The sequence below is a fragment of the Corylus avellana genome, chromosome ca3 (genome assembly GCF_901000735.1).
Source record: "Corylus avellana chromosome ca3, CavTom2PMs-1.0".
Lineage (NCBI taxonomy): Eukaryota > Viridiplantae > Streptophyta > Magnoliopsida > Fagales > Betulaceae > Corylus > Corylus avellana.
Genome location: NC_081543.1, coordinates 34,502,812 through 34,524,767, shown reverse-complemented (window position 1 = coordinate 34,524,767; position 21,956 = coordinate 34,502,812). Strand labels below are relative to the sequence as shown.

General features: G+C 33.6%; 2 protein-coding genes across 2 annotated transcripts; one reads left to right on the top strand and one right to left on the bottom strand.

Annotated features, from left to right (window-relative positions):
• Positions 1 to 4,461: 4,461 nt before the first annotated feature.
• LOC132175965 (probable protein phosphatase 2C 39) lies at positions 4,462 to 10,305 on the top strand. Its single transcript, XM_059588067.1, has 5 exons — positions 4,462 to 4,721; positions 7,973 to 8,221; positions 8,317 to 8,593; positions 8,961 to 9,115; positions 9,944 to 10,305. The coding sequence occupies exons 1-5, from the start codon at positions 4,689 to 4,691 to the stop codon at positions 10,079 to 10,081; spliced, it is 852 nt and encodes a 283-aa protein (XP_059444050.1). The 5' UTR covers positions 4,462 to 4,688; the 3' UTR covers positions 10,082 to 10,305.
• Positions 10,306 to 11,146: 841 nt separating this feature from the next.
• On the bottom strand, positions 11,147 to 13,433 carry LOC132174955 (squamosa promoter-binding-like protein 3). Its single transcript, XM_059586726.1, has 2 exons — positions 12,866 to 13,433; positions 11,147 to 11,657 (listed from the first exon to the last, which is right to left on the bottom strand). The coding sequence occupies exons 1-2, from the start codon at positions 13,345 to 13,347 to the stop codon at positions 11,444 to 11,446; spliced, it is 696 nt and encodes a 231-aa protein (XP_059442709.1). The 5' UTR covers positions 13,348 to 13,433; the 3' UTR covers positions 11,147 to 11,443.
• Positions 13,434 to 21,956: the final 8,523 nt, after the last annotated feature.

The window sequence follows — 21,956 nt, the reverse complement described above, 5'->3', positions numbered from 1 at the left end:
TATAGTCAGTCTAAGTAAAAATAATCAATATAATGGCCCTCTTTTGCCTTTCTCGAATAAAAGATTGGTCCATCCTTTAACTTTTTTATTTTACGAAGTCAAATGTCAATTGTCGTACAGTAGATAAGACCTTTTTCAAAGGCCACATCGTTGAAGGATTCTCTTCAACAGTTGAAGTGGCCATCGAAAATCTGCCCAAAAAAAAAAATTGAAGGTCTCTCTGTTGGACCCTATATATTTTATTCTCTTGAAAATGAATTGGCCAAAAACTACATAAACCCACATTTTAAATAGAGATATAATTGGTCTAAATTGATTATTATCAGCTAAAACATGATTAATTTGGTCCCGGGGTCGTGGACAATCTTACCTCAAGCCAACCATTTGTTTGGTCTCATCGGCCCTTACAAATTTGCAAAGAGACCAAAACTAATGAAATCTTTTCGGCCCAATTAAAATCTTTAGCCTATTACTTCATTATATCACTTGGGCCTACACACAGCGTAGTTAAATTATAATTATGGGCTTACATTATAAGCCCACATATTAGTTTTGAAATTTGGGCCTATGTTGGGCTTAGGATTTTTTTTTTTTTGGGCACCCCTGTTACATATTCTCTTGGTACAACATTTTTTTATGGTGCAATAAAAATGTTCCTGTCTTTTTCCTACACTAGATTTAGTTCTCTAAAGTTGTTGTCTTTAGAGGTAATAGAAACGTGATGATTCCACGTTGTGAAACCTGCATGAGTGGATTGGCTTGAAAAGAGGTTACACCACTTCTTGAAGAAAATATTATTTTAACATACATTTCAAAGATGATATGTTAATTGATTATGAAAGAACATATAAAGAATTATTTTTTAATTATGACTATTGTTTGATTTAAAAGTGGATTGAAATATAAAGTTCAAAAAAGAGACATCTCATGTTTAACGGCCCAAAAAAAATGCTAGCATGCATTATATGCAATATCACTCAAAAATGACTTAAAGTTTGTTTAGGTGTGCGTTTGAGGGGTCTAAGAGTGCGTTTAATACTCAAAAAGTCCGTTTGAAGAAAAAAGTATCAGTTTAGTAAAATAAATTGAAAGCATTTTTAAGGGTAAAAAAAACCTAAAAATGGCAAAAACGTACTTTTGGCAAAAACGTCATTACCAAAAAGTGTTTTTTGACTTAAAAACTCTATTTCTTAAATACAATATCAAACATACTCTTAGTAAGTTGTACTTGAAGCTTCATAAAGCTCAAGTCTCACCTAGCAAAGAATTAATGTATGACTTAACACCTATGAGCTCTACAGTACCACGTGATGTTATTAGATTGCTTTGATATTATTTATAACAACCACACATATCACATATGCCTTATAGTCAAGTTGCAATTGAAGCTTACTAAAATCCCTAGTAAAGTTTGGTCTCATATAATAAAGAACTGGTGTAAGACTTGTGGCTAGTTTAACAATCTCCTAACTGGTGATTTAACATGGTATCAGAGCCAAAATGGTCATAGGATCGAACTTTGACTCTGTCAAATTACCCCACATTTAATTAAATATTCAACGTGTTGAACCTCACCTATTAAAAGGGAGTTTGAGTTCACATGTGAAGGGGAGTGTTAAAGTAATGATTAAGTGATTAAATTTATCTCTTCCTATTAGCTTAACCTTTTAGGATAACTGGTTATTTAACAATTTTCACTTCTCCAAAAAAAAATCAACATATTTTCAAAACTAATTTTCCCACTTTTCTCTCACAAAAATCAACATTTGTTTTTATATTTATATCACATCAATCATTTCTTATTATTATTCAAACAAAAAATTCAAAAAAAAAAAATCAAAAAAAAAAAAAACGATTTACCAAACACATCCTTACTATTCTATATGGCGTAATCGTCTTCCCTTTGCATCAAGTGGATTAAAAAAAATCTTGAACATGCCTTTTTCTTTTAACAAAAGTTATCTTGTTTTAGATGTTCCTATTATTTATGATTTTTTTTTTTAATTACAAAAAGTGATAATAATGATATGGGCAAAAAACTTATTTTAGTCCTTTATAAAATATATAAAGTTTGAATTTAGTTTATTTGCGATTACAAAGTTAGAAACAAGTTCTTATATTATTTACAAAACCATAATTAAATAAGTTCTTCATTCCAATAAATGAGAATTAATAATATATTATGTTTTCGAATCCCCCTCCCCCTATTATGCGGACATGTTAAAAAAAAAAAAAAAAAAAATATTATGTTAATTTATTTGTGACAGTTAATGTGGCCAAGGAACCTCCGGTATTTAAATATTTAGAGGCCTATTTGACCTAAGAAAAGATAATGATGGGTCATATTAACTACCTTTTTATCATATTCTTTGTTGTATTTAGTTAAAAATACAATGCCACATTTAATAGGTTTTTACTGGCATAATTATGGCATAGCTATGTAACAGGAATAACTTTACCCAAAATATATATACATTAGTTGTATTTAGCAGATTGTTATATTACTGTTATTCAATTAGAATGACATCAGGGCGAAAGCACATAGATGCACGAGTGTCCTCCAAAATTTCAAAAATCTTTAAAAAATACTAGTAAATCCAATTTTTATCCCTAATATTTAACTTTTCTCTCCCAAATTACTTTTTCGCCCCTCAAATGAGACTTTGAAGTCTACTCTCAAGTCAAATTCTTTCTTAGTTTATGATTAATGTGGCTTTTCACATTGCACAAAGGAGTGAAAATATTAATATATATATATAACAATAAAATTACATTTCTTTTTCACACTGCACAAGCATGACTTGTTTGCGATTTTTTTTTATTCTACTGAACTAAATTTAAAATTATGAATATCGAGGAGAAAAAATAGTTAAGATTACATTTGGGTTGTTTGAAGAATATAAATTTTTGATTAAAGTTTTAAATTTTTTGAATTGAGTTGAATGTTAGTAGTGTCAAATCAACTAAAAAAAATGAAAAAAGTTGAGAAGATTTGGGAAGAATTGTCTTTCCAAACATGCCATGCTTTTTATTTTGTGTTGTTTTGTTTTTATTTTATTTTTTTCCTACTCATAGTAATAAAATGGCTAATTAAGAGAGAAAAACTTATTTTTGGCACTCCACAAGTTTTATAGTAAAAAAATAGGGTAACTTCACTGAAGACCCTTGAACTGCCATTCGATTTGACAAATTTTTCAAACTTCAAAGCCTCTCAATTTAATCATCTGAACTTTCAATTGTAATCAATTTGGACCACTCCGTCAGATTTTAAATGTTAAATTATGTTTATACCCCTATCTTTTTTTATAAAATTCTAACTTTACTTTTAATTTCAAAACATTTTTTTTATTTTAAAAAAGAAAAACATAGATATTTTGGTCTTTTTTGGTATTTCTAACGGCTAAATTTGATGGATGGATTCAAATTGAGAGCAATTGAAAGTTCAAAGGATTAAATTGAGAAATTTTAAAGTTTAGAGAGTTTGTCAAATCGAGTAGAAGTTCAGGGGTCTTCAGTGAAGTTACTCTTAAAAAAAAACATTTTCTCTGTCACCGTTACTTTGTATGAAACAAGTTTTTCTCGGCAGAACTAGCGCAAGGATTGGGGCCTTGAGTTCTCCAAAAATTTACAACCCCCATAAAAAAATAAAAAATAAAAATTTATGAGATAGACTCTCAAAAATTAATTTCGTCACCCTCAATTTTTTTTTGGAAAAATTATAGTTTACCCCCCAAAGTTGACAGCGTTTTTCAATTCGAATACCAAAGTTTCAATTTTTGCAATCCACCCCCCTCCCCCTCCAAAGTTTCAAATTTTTGCAATTTGACCAATTGTATCCAAAACTTCCCATATTGCCCATAATTTTTATTATTATTTTTTTTTATATAAAAATTTTTTTAAAAAAAAATCCAGGGTGGCCATAGTTACCCCTTTGGCCATCTGGCCTTTTTTGCACCCCAATTTTTTCTTTTCATAAAAAAAAAAAAAAAAATCAGGGGCAATATGAGAATTTTGGAATAATATTGGTCGAATTGAAAAAAATTGGAACTTTGTGGGGGTGGATTGCAAAAATTAAAACTTTGATTTTCGAATTGAAAAACGCTATAAACTTTGGGGGGTAAACTGTAATTTTCTTTTCTTTTTTTTATTTTTTATTTTTATTTTATAAAAAAAAAATGTTGTCCCTCTCACTCAAAAATTAATCTATAGCTGACTGAATTTTCCCGTTATGATATCAGTAGTCCTACAACATTTTGCTAAATAACATTCTTCATATATAAAAGATATTTGAAGATATAAAAAAAAAAAAGAAAAAAAAAAAGCTCTTTGATGAAGATGTTGACTTTGTAAAATTTGAAGACCCCATGTTTGCTAAAAGAGAACCCAAAAGACCTGCTAGCAAAAGAAAAAAAGAAAAAAAAGAAAAAAAGAGAGCAATAAAGTAGAAAAAAAAAAAGAAGAAGGCAAGTGGGGGCGGGAACGCGTCTTGGTACAGCGAAGAACGCGGCATTAGGACTGGAGAAACAGTGGGCGTGTCAACAGGACTTGGATCTTCATCTATAACACTTCACACCTGTCCTCCTCTGTTCCTCTCTGTCTCTCTCTCTCTGCCACTCTTTCCTCCCGTTTCCGATTCGTTTGTGATTTGTCCCATACAGCTATATAAGCTGTTCCGTGGGAGAGACGCCATGGCCGGCAAAGAAATCCTCCACAAGATGAAGGTACGCCTACTAAACTCTTCTTCCCATCTACTTTCATCACCTGGGTGTCGATCACTTTTCACGATCTGCTTGATTTCCCATATGTTCTCACTTTTTTTTTGTTTTTTTGGTAAAATTGTATATTTACAAGGTTTAATCACGACCCGTTTCTCTAAATTTTGTGGTGGGTCATTTTGTGGTGTTGTTGTTTTTCTTGAGTGTACAAATATAAAGATTTAGATCGCCATAATTCACATTTGTAAGGTCCAATGCTGTTCTGTTGGGTTACACTGACATTAGATATCATGAAGATAATTTTTCTTACTAGGTTACTCTACATTCTTAGGCATCCTATTTGTCCCTGCCTCTTGTATGATTATGTAAAATTATAAAGGTTAGACAAATGATGTTACATGTTGTTTTGCTGTGTAATTTGAAGGAGGAGAGGAATGGGTAAAGTAATGCGGCTAATGCCCATCAAGCATAATCCCAAAATGATGCCAAATAAACCAAACATTAGGTTGGGTGCTCATGTTTGATACAGCTTACAAGAGTTGACTGGGTCCACCTAATTTTATTTAGGTCCTATTAGTAGTTATTAGTATTTAATTTTTAAGAGTCCATGGTGTTTTTTTTTTTTAAAATATAGTTCAAGAAATGGGTGCTACTCTATACTCTATACTCTATAGTATTTAATTTAATTTATAAATGAGCCTTCTCCTAGAGTTTAGTGCTCTAGTGCTTAGTCTAATGGGTGTTGTCCTATAGTATATTTGTCAATTCAATAAATGGGCGTTGCCCTGGGGTTTAGTGCTTGGTCTATTCATTTTATACTTCAATGGAATTGGAGACAGACATGATGGAATAATAATAAATAAATAAAAAGAATTGAATATTCTCGCTCTCTCTTCCCCATAGCTTCTTCTCTCTTTCTCTTCCTTAGCTTCTTCTTTCTCTTCTTTCACTTTGCGGTTCCTGTGATCATTGTTTGTCCCGCATCAAATTGCTATCAGAGCCTGGATATTGCTAAATGGACATTTATTTCTGGTTAACAACATGAATGGAATCTTTAACCGCTGAATTATGCCCCCGCCTCTACATGGGATTGGGTGGCTCCATTTAGTTTTGCAACAGTTTGAAATGTAGTTTCATAATCTTTTGTAGAAATATATGTGGCTCCTAATATGGCTGTTATGTCATTTCTTTATAGAGAAGATAAATACTTGGGAAGTCTCCAACTAAGACCTTGATATAACATGATAGGATATTATTTAATCAAAAAGGCTTAAGCTTATGAGTTTGGTACTAACAGTATTATCTTACTCACTCGCTAACAGTGTTATCTTAATCACTCACTTTTGTTGTTATTACTTGATGTGGGATTCTCTCTCACGCAGAAATCAAACAATGTCTCCCGTGTGACTTTTATCATAACAACCATATTCCCTTTTGAGTGGAAGTCTTTCCCAAGCTCTTTACTAAGTGACATGCATCACCACCAAGCTAAGAGCTCACAATTCTAGAAGTATACTCTTTCGTACATGTCACATACTTTTAATGACGCTTTAAAATGAGTAAGGATGTCAGGAATCTCATGGGTCCACCACACTCATCCAATGGAACTATCGGCTCTAATGCCATTTGTCGAGGAAATAAATATGTGGTTGTTGGGGAAATAAATATGTGGCAACTCTCTAACTGAGACCTTGATATTAGTCTTTAAGTTTGGGCTAAACAATGTCACTTTTGTTGTTATTACTCGATGTGGGACTTTTGTTGTTATTACTCTAACTGAGACCTTGATATTAGTCTATAAATTTGGGCTCAACAATGTCACTTTTGTTGTTATTACTCGATGTGGTATTTCATCATAGGCGAAACTCTAATTTCATCTTCACTCCAATTTCATCATACGTGAAACTCTAATTTCTGCTGGATGAATTTTCTTCCCTAGTGAACGTCCTGGGGCACTATTAGGCGGTTTAACTTATCAAACCAAATCCAAAAGATGTAGCTTTTAGAGCAATGGCTAATGTTAGCCATAGCATTTTCATCTTATGTTTTGCTACAGGAATATGATAGTTGGACTTGTGAAAACTGCAGAGCATGTATGCCTATTATTTTGCCTCTTTTTTCGCTTGCAATCTAATACAAGGTAAAGCGCTAGCCATATCTGCGCTATTACTTTAAAATGACTAGTCAATTTAGAGCTCCCTATAATTCATTATAAAGTCAAGTTTTACCTAGTAATTAGGCAATGTGGGACTTAGCACTTATGGCTATCTTTATAAACCACCCACTCTATGTGGGCTTCTTGGGATCGGGGTGTTACAAACTCCCCCTCTTAAATTTTAGACGTCCTCGTCAGGGATACATTATGCAGTGCTCCAGTACCACATGACCTGGCGTTACTAGGTGGCTCTGATACCATTTGTAACGGCCCAGGGAAAAGCGCTAGCCATATCTGCGATATTACCCCAAAATGACTAGTTAATTTAGAGATTCCCTAGAATTCATTATGAAGCCCAATTTCACCTAGTAACTAGGCAATGTGGGACTTAGCACCCATGACTATCTTTATAAATCACCCACTCTATGTGGGCTTTTTCTCAACTTCCCAATATGGGACAGGTGTTACACTCTCTCTCTCTTTTATTGGGATTTTTTTAATGGCTTGTAACTTAATAACTAGGAATTGTCACTACTATGATACACTGAGTTTATTGCAATGTTAATTTTGTCTGCTTTTAACTACTTAGGAAGAGTGTACCTCTTTCTGGTAAGTTGATGTCAACTATGTTTACCAGAAAGAGAGCTGATATTAACAGTGATGGGTTTAGAAGTGCTTGTCAGCTTCAAGTTAAGGAAACTCGATGCCATGGAGGAACAAACCTTAGCCTGCTCAAGCACTTTAATAGTAACAAGTAATGGTGACTAAGAGTTACATTGGGTTAAGGTCTTAGCTTCATCGTGTAGACACAAAATGCTTAAAATTGTTTTAGAAAGGCAGATTGCTGAGGTATATTTTTTGGACCTAGTTAAATTTCTGGTTCAAAGAATTTTGCAAAAAACTCTATATACAATCTCTCTCGCGTGCACGCACACACAACACACTATTAGATTCTTTTATTATGAAGTACTTGTAAAGAGAATTGCAATTAGACTTCTATAAATGATGGTTAGAGTTTAATGTGGTTGTGCTGGTTTCTTCAACCTCTGAAATATTCTACTATCATGTCCTTCACTAAAGCATTCTTCTTTGGAATCACCAGGAAAAAGTTGGGTTAGGTTCATCAGATACCGACTCTGGAAAAGGCAAGAGCAAGATGTCAAAGCACGTAACACATGGCTTTCACTTGGTAAAGGGAAAATCACATCACGCCATGGAAGATTATGTCTTTGCACAGTTTAAGCAAGTTGATGACAAGGAGCTTGGTCTTTTTGCAATCTTTGATGGTCATTTGAGCCATGATGTTCCTGATTACTTGAAGTCTCATTTATTTGATAATATTTTGAAGGAGGTAATGGCGCAGTTGAAACCCTTTTTTCTATATTATGATAAAATTTTGTGATAGATATCAATATTTAATTTTCTTTCTCTCTTTCTTCCTAGTAGCCTGACTTCTGGACTGAAACAGAGAAAGCAATCAGAAGTGCTTATCAAATAACCGACACTAACATTTTGGAGAAAGCAGTTGATTTTGGAAAAGGAGGTTCAACTGCAGTTACAGCAATATTGATTAATTGTCATAAGCTGGTAGTAGCTAATGTTGGGGATTCTCGAGCTGTTATCTGTAAGAATGGGGTGGCCAAACAACTATCAGTTGATCATGAGCCAAGCATGGAAAGGGAGAGGATTGAGGAGAGAGGTGGTTTTGTATCAAATTTTCCTGGTAACCAGATTTCTAAAAGCTAGTATTGATCTGGATGGAATTTGTTTGGATACCCAATTGAAAATGATACCAGTCCACTATTATAAATGGGCTTATTTTGTTTTATAATTATGTTAAACTCTACACATGCTGTCTAATAGCCCCATTTGGTAAATGGAACTGAGATTCATTTGGTAGATACAATGGTTTGGGTGCACGTGCAACCTTGTTCTTTGTTTTAGTTATATTAAAGATCATAAAAATTCGATGGTTCTCACTGTTCTGGCCTTTGCTGCATGCACCATTAGCTAACATTATTGAGATTAATTAGCAGTCGCAATGATGTTAGTATCTTTAGCAGCCACTCATTTCCATGTTTTCTTCTCAGGGGATGTTCCACGAGTTGATGGGCAATTGGCAGTGGCAAGGGCATTTGGTGACAAGAGCTTGAAGAAACACCTTAGTTCAGAACCCCATGTAGTGGTGGATTTTATAGATGAAAAAACTGAGTTCGTTATCCTGGCAAGTGATGGATTATGGAAGGTAATTTTTGGTCATGCTACCTTGACTTATCAAAAAAAAAAAAAATTTTTGGTCATGCTACCTCATTTATGTTGGGCTTGGTAATTTTTTACATGACTTGTAAACTTGATACAAATCTAACACAAAATTAATAGGTTAGGGTTGAGGGAGCTGATTAGGGTTAGAGTTGACCTGTATAGTTTTATGCACATCCTCAAGCCAACCCGAATGCAACACACGACATAAATGATTACAACTTTTTACTTGACTCGCAAACTTGTCAAAGCTTAACCTAACACTACCATCTAAGTATTGTTATAAACAATTTAAATCAAATACTGTATTTTTCATTTTTGTTGGAATGTTTTTATTTTCTAATAACCATTCAAAAGGAAGTTCTATTTCAGACCAAACTATTGATTTAGGTACTCTAACGTTTGCTTCACAAAAATGTGTCTGTATCAGTAAAGTTCTATTTTTAGGACTTTTGACAAGAGCATGAACATTTAGGTTTCTTTTCATTGACTTATAATAAAATCTGTAAATTAATGCTAAAGGTTGGCTTCCTTCTAATATATCGTAACCTTCTGTTTTAATGTTCAATGTTAAAGCTTTTAAGATCTGTAGATCACTTATATATATATATATGCTTCGACATGACTCAAATTTGACACGCGAACACAAATTGCCAACCCTAGTTCATATGCCTCCATATAGCATGCATGTATCAGAAATGGAAACCATAAGAAGCAAATATATTACACCAGATTCTTTTATTTCCGTTTTCTTCTTTAGATATGTTTTGTAGTAGTTTGAATGAACTAAATTGGTGGTTCAATCTTGTGCTAGGTAATGACGAACCAAGAAGCAGCAGATTGTATCAAGCACTTAAAGGATGCCCGGGCAGCAGCAAAGCACCTTACTGAAGAAGCACTTAATAGGAACAGCACGGATGATATTTCCTGCATAGTTGTAAGATTTCAGTGATCTAAGGATTGCTCTCCACACTTTTGTCTGGTAAAAAAACTCTTTTGTTTCAAGTGATGTATAAACACCCTAGGAATAGAAATAAAACTGATGCTCTATCTTGTGCCCTATTAGAGGTTTTTTATTGTTTTCTCTGTTTTAAGTGTCAGATATGCCAGCAAATTGCTACAGAACTGCCTATTTTACTAGTTCTGAAATGTATTATTCCTTTTTTCTGGAGTTTACCAGGCTTAATAATTGTGCTCACAAAATAAAATTGGAGTAAGGAGAAAAAATAAAAAATCTCAGGAAAATTGTCAGACGAAAAAAAAAAAGAAGGTAGAGAGCAATGTAAAACAATGTTAGTTCTGTTGTATTTCATTGTCACTAGTTCTTTTGAAGTGTAAAATGAATCACTCACGATGGGAGTGCAAAGAAAATTCTATATAAAACAAGCTGGGATATTCAAGTTATAGTTGCATGTCCCAATGCCTTAGGCAAACCAAACGAGACCTTATTTTCTGTGTTTTAGAACACAAAATACTTTTAAAACTTAGAAGTACAAAAGCATCCCCCAAAGACAATTGTATTAAAATTGATTAGAAAGACTCAAATGGAAGTTGCTAGGGTGACGAACAGAACTTTAAGCTTTTATTTATTTTTTTATTATTTTATATTTTTCTAACAATCTCTGCTTGGGAGTTTCTGATTTTTTTTTTATTTTTTATTTTTATTTATTTTTATTTAGCATCAAGCAATTTCATTGTTTAAGTAAAATAATTTAATACTTATCCTAAGTTGATAAAAAATAAATAAATTTAATAATTTAATCAATAATTTAATACTTATTCACGTGTGGGTTCAAATCCGCTCTTAATAAGTTAGGTTCAACACACAAGAAATATTTAATTAAAATATAAGGTAAACCATAAACTGTAAAGTCAAGTTCGGATTCAGGACATTTGTTTCCGATAAAATATTAAAATACCATTTATCGCAAAAGTTTAAACTTTTTTTAAAAAGTTAATTTAATTATTTAATCAACAATAAGGCATCATCCACCATAGACTTCCTTTGGCAGGGAACTCAAAGCATCAAATAGTAAATTCTCTCACTCATCAAATAGAAAGGTGGTCTGTGTAGAGACCATGTCCTTGAAAACAAATACAAAGGTTTAAAGGCATATTCTGCATAGGATATATAGTTTGCAGAAAACCAGTTCGTAAACAACAACAACATAGGCAGACAACTAAAGCAAATGGCCAAGGAGGTGGTTATTGATGGTCTTCTAGGCAGACACAAGGAAACTATCTATATCATTAGCAGGGCATATAAGGATGACAGAAGAGAGGGAGCGCGCCAGAGAGCAGATAGCCATTGATCTTATCTGATCTGGAGATGCTTATTGTAACCAGAATTCCCTGGGATTGTTACATGAATTCTGCCTCTTTGATCATCAGCTTGCCTAACCCCTCTGCGGCCTGAAACTTCTCCACTAGATTCTGCTGACCCGACCTTTCGGCGCCGCTCATTATGTCCAGCCAAGCGTCTGCGGCAGCTTCGTTTCGCTTCGTCAAACTCGGATAGCTCATGGAACCTACACAGTCCAATTATGAGAAGTTCTACATGTTTAACCAGAATGATGAAGCGTTAGACACTAAAAGAGCATACAACATAAACAAAAAAGTTGTAGGCAAGATGAGGAGTTTATTCATATTGTAGAAGATTTGCAACTCAAATTGGATAACGAATAATTTGAATCAAGGGCGATTGTGGTAAGAATTCTGCGGTTCAAGAGGAGTTCTTTTGTTCATGGGAGGAATTTTAGCCTTCCTGCTCGACTAGTCAAAAAATCATTAGAATTGTTTAATGACTTCAAGAAGAGGAATGTTAGGCTTACAAACAAATTTTACAAAAAAAAATTTTACAACATGAGGTTGCACAACATGATTGAAAAGAAGATAAATTTAACTTTTGAGAAACTTCATCATATTATAAAATTTATTTGTAAGTCTAGTATTTTTCCTTTAAGAATGCTTCTCTGAGGTTGAAAGAAAGACAAAAAGGTGGTAACCCTACAATATATATATGGAAAGCTCCTATACAAGGGTTTGTGAAGGTAAATTGGGATGGATGCAGTTGTGGATAAGAACAAAAAGAAGATGGGTAATTGTGTAAATATTGCTAGAAATCCTAAGGGAGAGGTGTTGGTGACTATGATGACCCCATATAGAGAAAGCTCCTCCTAGTATTCATGAATGTGTGTTCAAGTTCATCTGTACTAACAGAAGATTTGTTCGCCTCTTTTCAAAAAAAAAGAAAAAAGAAAAAAGAAAAAGAAACCAAAAGGGTAATGGAAGTAATATGCTAGGAATCACATTACAAGTGATCTGCAAACATATTCAAAAGTTTACCACTTAAGCTTAGCTATATATCTGGGCATCTACAGAAATGAATACCGTTTTTGCTATATTCTACTTCTTTGGGATCTTGAATTTTATTTTGTCACAACAAATACCTACAAGGAGAATATTTCTTTTAAAGCATCATATGTCCCAATAAAAGTAGTTCTTGAAGTATTTTCTGGAATGGAAAAATATTAGTCAAACCTCCATTTATCTCCATGGATAGATATGTTAATGTATTACCCAAAAAAGAATAAAATTCTGAGGAAACTTATCACACACATATATATATCTTTGGAGCTTGGAAAAGATTTTCTAGCAGATTCCATGCTATCACTGTAACACTAAACAAACACATATCAGAAACAATGCTAAAGAAAGTTAGGGATACAAGATGAACCTGCTGCATTGCTGACAAAACCGTTGCCGCTGCCCTGCAACGACCACGGCGGCCGCCTTTGAATGAAATTCACACACCTTATGACGGCGGTGGTACCGCTTTGCATCAGTCAAATCAGCTGCACACTTCTCCGCCTGGCAACGCGGCGGCGACACCCCGCCGCCGGAACCTGCAATAGACCCTCTTTTCCCTGTGAGAGGAGCACCTGCTGCTCTCTTTTTCTCATTCTCTGCAAAGCTTATCATTTCACCACCTCCCTCTTCGTCATCTAAGTACTCATCGTCGATATCGTCTTCAATGAAAGTTCGCTTCCCATCGATGAAGCTCTTAGTCTCCATTGTGAAAGGGTGGAAGGTTACAAGGAGGAGAAGGTGGTGGTGGTGGTGCAGAATGGTGAAACAAAGGGGTGGAACATGGGGTAATGAAGGTGAAGAAAGTGTACGGAAAAGGTGAAAAAGGTGAAGGAGGACCACAAGCTCCATTTTCTTGAATGTGTCAGTTCGTTCTTGTAAACGAGTTTGGAGCAGGATTTGCTATGATTTGCTATTAGTGGAAAGATTTGAGCCTAATATGTTCTCCGGTGGTTGGAGTTAAAAAAAAAAAACATAGTGTGTTGGCCGGAGTTACTGCCATGCTTGAGTTTTATAGAAATAGGTAAATTTATTCACTTAATTATTAGTTTAACACTTTCCTCCACGTGTGAGCTCAAACTTCATTTTAATAGATGAGGCTCAACACGTGGAATATTTAATTTAAATGAGAGGTAAATTTAATAAGTCAAGGTTTGATCTCAAGACCTTTGACTCTGATACCCATGTTAAACTACTAATTATCCAAAATGTTTAAACTGATAGGAAGAAGTAAATTTAATCGATCATTTAATCATTAGTTTAAGACAAATTATGTGCTTAATATGGAAACATTTTTCCTTATAAGGTTATGTTTCTTTCAACATAAAATAATGTTTTCTTAAGAAATTTTAAGTTGTCAAAGCCACATCTTCCATAAATCAAATACATGAAACACAAAATTACATCTTAAAACACATTACAAATATGAAAAACCATAACTTTTCTAAAAACAAATATTGTACTATCAAATTATTAAAAATAAATTAGATTTAAACTAAGGAAAAGTTGTTCCTACCGCTATAGTTGATTTGCACTCCCCGGGGTTTTCATCACATATCTGCCTACAAAAAATAATAATATCTTAAAAAAAAAAAAAACCACATCGTATAATTAACCAAAAAAAAAAGAAAGTCTTATATATATATATATAAGAAATGATAGGAGTCAATAAGTTCCTTATATTTGACCTATATTCCTTTACAATCAACCATTGAATTTGTAGATTTATGTAGATCCTTCATAAGTCAATGGTCGACTCCACAAATCCAATGATTGATTGTAAGAAAATATGGGCAAAATATGAAGAACTTATTGACCCCTACCATCTCTCTCTATATATATAAAAGGTGTTTTCTTAATTAGTGGCATATTATCGATCGAAAGCAACATGATGCACCTTATGACTCATGTTGTGGAATTTTGGAAAACAGAAACTGATCAAAAAGTCAAAAGAATGAGTCAATTTTGGAAATAGTTAGAATTGAAATTTGAGGCAGCTCGGTGGATGTCTCTGTCAACATATAGGACCTTAATTTTATATATTTTGTTTTGTTGTGAGCGCACGTGTGAGTGTACGTCTTAGTCTTTGAAGCGTTTGATTTGACTCTTGTAATTAAGAATGTAAATGGCTCTCATAAACGGACACACGAGAGGAAAAGTTTGATCAACGTAAAAAAGAATCGATCACACGTGAGAAAGAGATTTGTTGTAAGCGCACCTCCACTGTTCCATTAACTTGTCTTTTAACGTCCAAAACTCTCTCTCTTTCTGTGTCATAATCCATTATCAAATGTTAGATGAGCCAAAAAAAATTCAATAAGTGGGGAGAGATGAATGAATTGCACTGAATATGTGAAGCCTGGAAAAGTTGTTCAAAATGATGGGAGAGGGTTGAGAGGGACATATCATTTTATGGGTGATCCCTTTATTCTCATCCATCCATTCCTTTCGATTTATATGTATACATGCAACTAAAATTGTACAGCCCAGTACTACCCTCTACCTTTGCCTTTTATTTGCCTATAAATCTTTAGCCTTTCTTTAGTGCATGCTTTGTCTGCCTCCTCAACTTTATCTTCTACTTTTATTATTCCATCAATATCGCATAATTTTGATCTTTTATATATATATATATATATATATATATATATACCTCTTTCTTTCTTTTTTTTTTCTTTTTTTTTTTTGGGGGGGGGGAGCCTATATTGATAAAGGGTCTTGATATTTTGTTAGTGAAATTTTAAATAAACTAGACTAATGTGACGGTGCCTACAAAGAAATGTAACAACGGTATCACGGCCACCTTCTCAATTTTTCGTGCCTCTTCCTCATAGATGAAAGAGAACTTCACTTAAATGCAAATTTTTGTGCTCATCATGCGGCAAAATAAACCACTTCCCGACGCTATTTTGAATGCATTCCCACCTCTCCATGGGCGGATCTATGTGTTGGGTTGGGGGGACCCCCCAAAATGTTTAAAATTAGTCATAAAATATCCATATTTTAAGAATTTGTCCCTCAAAATTATATATTTGTCCCCTCAAATTTAACATATTATGATTTTTTTGTTTGTAATTTTTTTTTTCATAGCCATCTTCCCCACATCTCGTTTTCTCTTGCATTTTTTTTTTTAAATTTTTTTTCGATTGATTATTCTGCAGTCATTTGGGTTCACAATATTTATTTTTGGTATCATTTTTCTTGAACCATAAAGATTGTATTTAGTTTATTTTGCTAGTTGTACACACAGACACATAGAGAAATTATATATATATATATATATATATATATATGCTTGTGTATTTATATAAGTATGTGTCTCCAATTTATTTTAAAAAAAAAATCCATCCCCCCATACCAAAATTCCTGGTTCCGCCCCCAGCATCTCTCAAAGATCCCCTTAATGTGTTTAGTTTCTTGTTTTTCGTATATATTTGTTGCTTTGTTCCTCCTTACTTTAAAAAAAGAAAGAATAGAAAGAAAAAAAAACAGTACCACGGATATATTCATCAGCTTAAAAGATAAAATCAGTTATATTATATGACATGGGGACATAAATTCACGTGGGCATGGTACTAAGTTGTCGATGGAAGCATTTAACTGAACACGAGTCAATTCAGTTAATTGATTAATTCTCTATATTTTATTATCTTAGGAAAAATTCACAAAAAAAATCAGTTTTTCTAAAGCCACATGTTGCAAATACCTTATTTATTTTATAAGAGTAATGTTCAGAGCCATCTTTTTATTCTCCTAAAGCTGATGTAGCTTTCAAAATTACCATTAAATTTTAAATGATGAATCATACTTGAATTTTGATCCAATGGTGATTTTAAAAGCCACATCAGCTTTAAGAGGATAAAAAGATGGTCCATAACATTACTCATTTTCTAAACGTTGGGTGCATTTGGGTAGCACTTTAGCTTCCCCATCTATTATTTTAACACAAAATATTTCTCCCTTCTCCCTCCTCTCTCTACCTTTCATTTGAGAATATGGTGAGATTTTATTAAAAAATGTGAGGGTACGTAAGGAATTTGAATTTTGTAAAAATTTAATGGTATAAAGAAAGATAAGAAAATTTATTATATACTGTATTTAGATAATAAAAAATAAAAAGAAAAAAAAGTAGTTTTGTTTCCTAAATTTAAGAAAAATAAAAGAGAATGTTCTAAACCAAGGGAAAGTTAAAGGAAGCTAAAATACTACTATCTAATATCTTGGATAGCACTTTAACTTCCCTTATTCTTGTTTTATTAAAAAAAAAAAAAAAAAAAAAACAAAGTTTTATCTTTCTTGTATCATTAATTTGAAAGAATATTTAAATGGTATAGAAAAGTAATAAAAGAAACCATTCTTAGGATCTTTAAACTAACATGTGTTTTGAAAAGACTCCCTCAAATTTCAAAAACTCTCAATTTCACCATTTGAACTTTCAATTGGATGCAATATTTGACCCTCCCTCCAAGTCAATTTTTGCTGTTAAATCCTAACGGAAACCACTAAAAAGTCCAAATTACCCTTCAAATTTTTTAAGTTTTAATTTGAAATTGAGGGTAAATTTAAAAGTTTATAAAGAAGTCAGGTGGCTGGTATATATAAAAGTTATTTTATCACCTTTAACGTTAAAAAATTAATGAATATGGTACATTGCATCAAATTGAAACTTTAAGAAGTGAAATTGAGTGTTTTTTAAATTTATGAAAGTCTTTTCTCAACTAGGGTTAGCTAAAGGGCATTAAGTACTGAAGTTTTTCTCCAAATTTAAAAGAAGCTTCTGCCAGTGCTATAAGGAGAAACTTAATGCTATAGATCACTAGCCAAAAGATAAGGAAGTTGGGATATTTCTTGAAACTTCCATAGTGACAAAAAGTCAAAAACCATAAACAATGTATTTTGGAGGATAGATAAAGCAAGGCAGCTGGCGTATGAAGAATTGACAGATAAAAGTATTTGTTCTTGAGATAAAATGTCATGATTCCGCCACAGGACCACCCCTTGCTCACCGGCTTCCGCGTCTCCCCCCTCCCTTTCAACTGAGAATCAGCATGCAATATATCTAAGTTCATTTTCATCACACAATAACGTGCCCATCAACCTCACCATTGAGCTGGATTTTTGTCCCACTCTCCCTTTTGGATTCTTCCCTTTCTATCCTTTAATCATAAAGCCCTTAAGCCCCCTCAATGATCACCACGCATAAAGACTTGGGTTTCAAAAGTAGGCACCAAACTTCACATCTGCTAGAGAGCTTTTCCCCACAACATATACAAGTACTAGGCAGTAGGCAGAAGGGAGGTCCATTTCACTTGCAAAAATCTAACTTGGAAAGCTGCTTTTTTTCTATAGCGTTTTCTTTTTTATCTTTCCTCCTAGACTTTAATCCATCAATATATGCTCAGAAAAATGGACTGCGTATCAGATTCCAGATCACCCAAGAATTTTGACTCAACCGAATCCGACAAGAAATGAGGCATTTTTGTATGAGGACTGAGGACACAGCACCTAATAGTGCAGCATCCATGCAGATGCAGTCTATAAAGCCATTCAAATCCCTCGACGACAGTCCAAATTTAGGTGTCACGATCATGTGTGACAGCAATGCCAACAACTTCATGTGTCCCATCGCAAACAACACAGCTTAATCCCAGTTTCTGCTCTATTACCATGTCCCAGGCTTTAAATAAATCAATCTGTTTGATAATCCGCTCGATACTGTAAAAATTCGCTCGATTAGTAAATGATACATATCCGACTCATTCGAGAAAACTTGATAGGAGCTCACAAGCTCAGCTCATTTAAAGTTCGACGAGTTCGCTTGTCCAACTCGTTAGCTCGTTCATATATATATATATATATATATATATATATATATATAAACTTATTACTAAAAAATAGTTATATAAATTGAAGTAGGTATATTAGTAATTAAGTACTAATATATGTAATATAAATTACTTAATATTTATATTTATACTATAGATAAATGTCGATCTAGAGGTTGTTTTAAAATTCGGGCATAAACTCTACTTGGATTATACATTAAAGAATTTAATAGCTTACTTCAAGCTCGAATTGAGCCCGGCTCTGCTCGAATAGCATTCTCAACGAACTCTTAAATAAGTCGACCTTGAACACACATTTTATAATTCGGCTCGAATAAGCATCTTCGTAAACGAGCAAGTCTTGAAATCTTAAAGCTCGACTCGGCTCGGCTCGATTACAGCCATAAGTTCATGTTAAATCATCACTTATTTTAAAAACTTAAATTAACACGTAACACCAAACTCCCTATAACATGAAATTTATCTATCTATTGTTTGCTCTTTTTTTGTCCTGTGTCAACATCTTGACTATGAGCCCAAGTGTACACCGGCCACTACCCTTGAGGATTATGACAGAGAGGCAAAGGTACGTACACTAACCCATCAACACTAAAGTGGTTAGGGTCATCTTGCATCAATTTCTGCTTTTTTGTCTGTAAGGAGAGAAGGTGTAAAATAAATTGATGCATTGAACTGAAAGAGACATGTCTGAGAGGCTAGGAGGCCAAACAATGTAGTACCCTACAATGCCCATGTCTTGCCAAACAATTTGCAGCTGGCTTCTTGTTCTTGACATAACAGCTTTGGACTTGTAGTGAGTGTTATGAGTTGGTTGAATTCCCTTAATCCAACACCATTAATTTGTTGATAAGTTCCTTGTGAGTTGTGATTGAAGGGCTTGATCTTGGGACAAAGTTGTACCATCTTCTTCTTTTCGTTTGTTGTTGTCCTACATTAACTGTTGATGTTGATTTTTGGGTTTATCATTATCAAAAGCTCCAATATGCAAGATGAAGATATTAGGCCCACTCAACATCTACAAACGCCTAGAGAGGAGTCCTGCTATCAAGCTGTCAAGAGTCAGATAAATGTCTGCCAAAGTATAATGTGACTTTATTAAAAAAAAAAAAAAAAAATATTGTAGAAAAATCTCTCTCTTCCTAGTCTTGCTAGATTTTGTTTTTGTTTTTTTTTATTAAATTTTTATAAGTTAATATTTAATTTCTAATGCCTCAAAATTTATTTTTTGATTTAAAACTAAAACTTATGGGTGGAAGATTAACCCTTTAGGGATAGTATCACTTAAAATGGATTTTATCATCCTAAATTTAGTGCTAATACCTAAAATTTGAATTTTCTTTTAATATCTCTCTTCTCCAATTAAAAATAAAAAAATAAAAAAAATAAAAAGAAAGAAAAGGTCATGTCTGACGCTTATGGCAGCCGAAAATCTCAACTCCTTACAGAGAGCTTGAGATACTGTTAAATACGTATAACTGCTTGTCGAACTGTGTACCCATTTATTGAGAGCCCATTAGGCTTTCCGTTAGGGAAGGCCTGATTGACTGAGAAGGACCAGAGCCAATAACTCACCAAGGACCATGATTGAGCCCATTGACCATTTGCTTACGGCAGGTACAACGTAGAGAATTCCTACCCCCATCACGTTGTTGTAACTTTATGCTAAAGGAAAAAATGAACAAGACCACCGGGATAAGAGAATATTTGTTGCTCTCTCTTTCGGATTAAAACCCCTTCAATTACTCAAAATTGAAAAATCTCATATTACGAATCATAGCCTTTCATTTTAAATTTAATGATCTATAAATTGTTAATTGTTTTTGTATAACGGAGGCATTAAATTTTGATTTTAAGCTGATTTTTGTTTTACCGAGATTTAAATAATTTTATAAACGGTTGAATTTAAAATAAAGGGCCACAATTTCGTAACATGAAAATTTCTAATTTTGAATAATTAGAGGGGATCTCAATCCCACGGTTAGTAAGGAGTATACTAAGGGACCGCACTACAAGACAATGACAAAGTGCTCAGTACATCTAGGCATGCTCAATTAAAAGGCGCCGGTTGCGCCACGTGTTTGGACAATAACCCAATAGACGATCTATGATCAATATTAGGAGGAGGAAATCATTATTGAAAGTATGAGCCAATCTTTCCAAATCACCGTTCGTTAGAATGGTATTGAATAAAGCATTGAGACATCCCTCGTTGGCACATTCAACGAATATTTTAAAGTATAAAAACAAAAATATACATCCATTATAATTAACTAGATACTATCTAATGTATTTAAACTAGAAACGGTCATATTCCTATTCTAACACTATTATTTCTTCCAAACAATTGTGTTGAATAAAGCATCGGAGACATTTCCCATCGACACACTCAGCGAATCTCTTAATTTTCTTTGCTCACCTTTTGTTTATTTTATCAACAAACTATATATCTTGTGTAAAGTCAACTGTAGCAACGATTTGATGTTGTCTGTATGACCACATGGCTAAAAGATTTTGTAAATTCGTTGGAAAAAAAGACCCCATGCCGAACACTAGAAAGAAGAATGTCTGGATGGAAAACATTGCCCGCCCTGGCCAGCCGAACCCCCTAGGACAACGGCTCGCAATACTTCAAACGTAGTTGCAGCATCTTTCCAAAAACATGCCAAATTGCCCAACCAGAGGAGGTTACAAGTGAAAGGACCATTCGAATGGTGGTGGGTTTTATAACTGGACCGTAGATTTCCTTAAAATCTAAACGGGCTTGTTAATGAAATCCTTTTGCAACCAACCTGGAACAAATCCATCGACCTTTCGTTTTATACAAAATACCCATTCGCACCAGAAGCTGGAACAAGAGTCCAAGTTCCATTCCTGAGCATTCTTGCCCATTTCTTGGTGTTGATGTTGGTTATATGTAGGGGTGTCAAAAATAACCGGGACCGCAAAATCGGGAAACCGGAAACCGGGGACTGGTTCCGGTTTCGGTTGCCAAAAAAAAAAAAAACCGGGACCCCGGTTCCGGTCCCGGTTTTTGGCACCGGGTAAAAACCGGGAAAACCGGAACCGGGTCTTATTTTATTAAATAATATATATATATATATTTTTTAATTCTTTTAGTCTTTTACGCAGAGTTTAAGACCTTAGGCAATTAGGTTTCTCACTTTTCCGTTTTTGAAGGTTTTAAAATGATTTTTAGGGTATTTTAAAAAATTTGAATTTTTATTTCTAAGACTCATATAGGCAAAAACATTGATTTTTTTAGGATTTTTAGACTTTTTCTAGGTTTATTTTTTAATTATTTGGAACAATCACAATAAAGCCTCTTTAATTTAGACAAAAAGATTAATTTTTTTTTTTAAGGGTTAAATACTAAATTAGTCCCTAGGGTTTCACAACTTTATTTTTTCCCCCCTGGGTTTTCATTTTTATCACAGGAGGTCCCTGTGGTTTTGATAAGTGACCAAATTAGTCCATCCGTTAGTTGACCGTTAGTTGACCGTTAAACTGGACACGTGGACCAATCAGACGTCGACACGTGGCACATATATTAATTTTTTTTAATTAAAAAAAATGTTTTTTTTTAATTAAAAAAAATATATTAAAAAAAAAGAAAAA

Excerpts from the sequence above, each read along its gene's own strand:
- LOC132174955 (XM_059586726.1), bottom strand. The coding sequence starts at position 13,347 with ATGGAGCTTGTGGTCCTCCTTCACCTTTTTCACCTTTTCCGTACACTT. Across the intron at positions 11,658-12,865 it reads TTTTGTCAGCAATGCAGCAG|GTTCCATGAGCTATCCGAGT; the intron begins GTTCATCTTGTA and ends TGGACTGTGTAG.
- LOC132175965 (XM_059588067.1), top strand. The coding sequence starts at position 4,689 with ATGGCCGGCAAAGAAATCCTCCACAAGATGAAG. Across the intron at positions 4,722-7,972 it reads AAATCCTCCACAAGATGAAG|GAAAAAGTTGGGTTAGGTTC; the intron begins GTACGCCTACTA and ends TGGAATCACCAG. Across the intron at positions 8,222-8,316 it reads TTGATAATATTTTGAAGGAG|CCTGACTTCTGGACTGAAAC; the intron begins GTAATGGCGCAG and ends TCTTCCTAGTAG.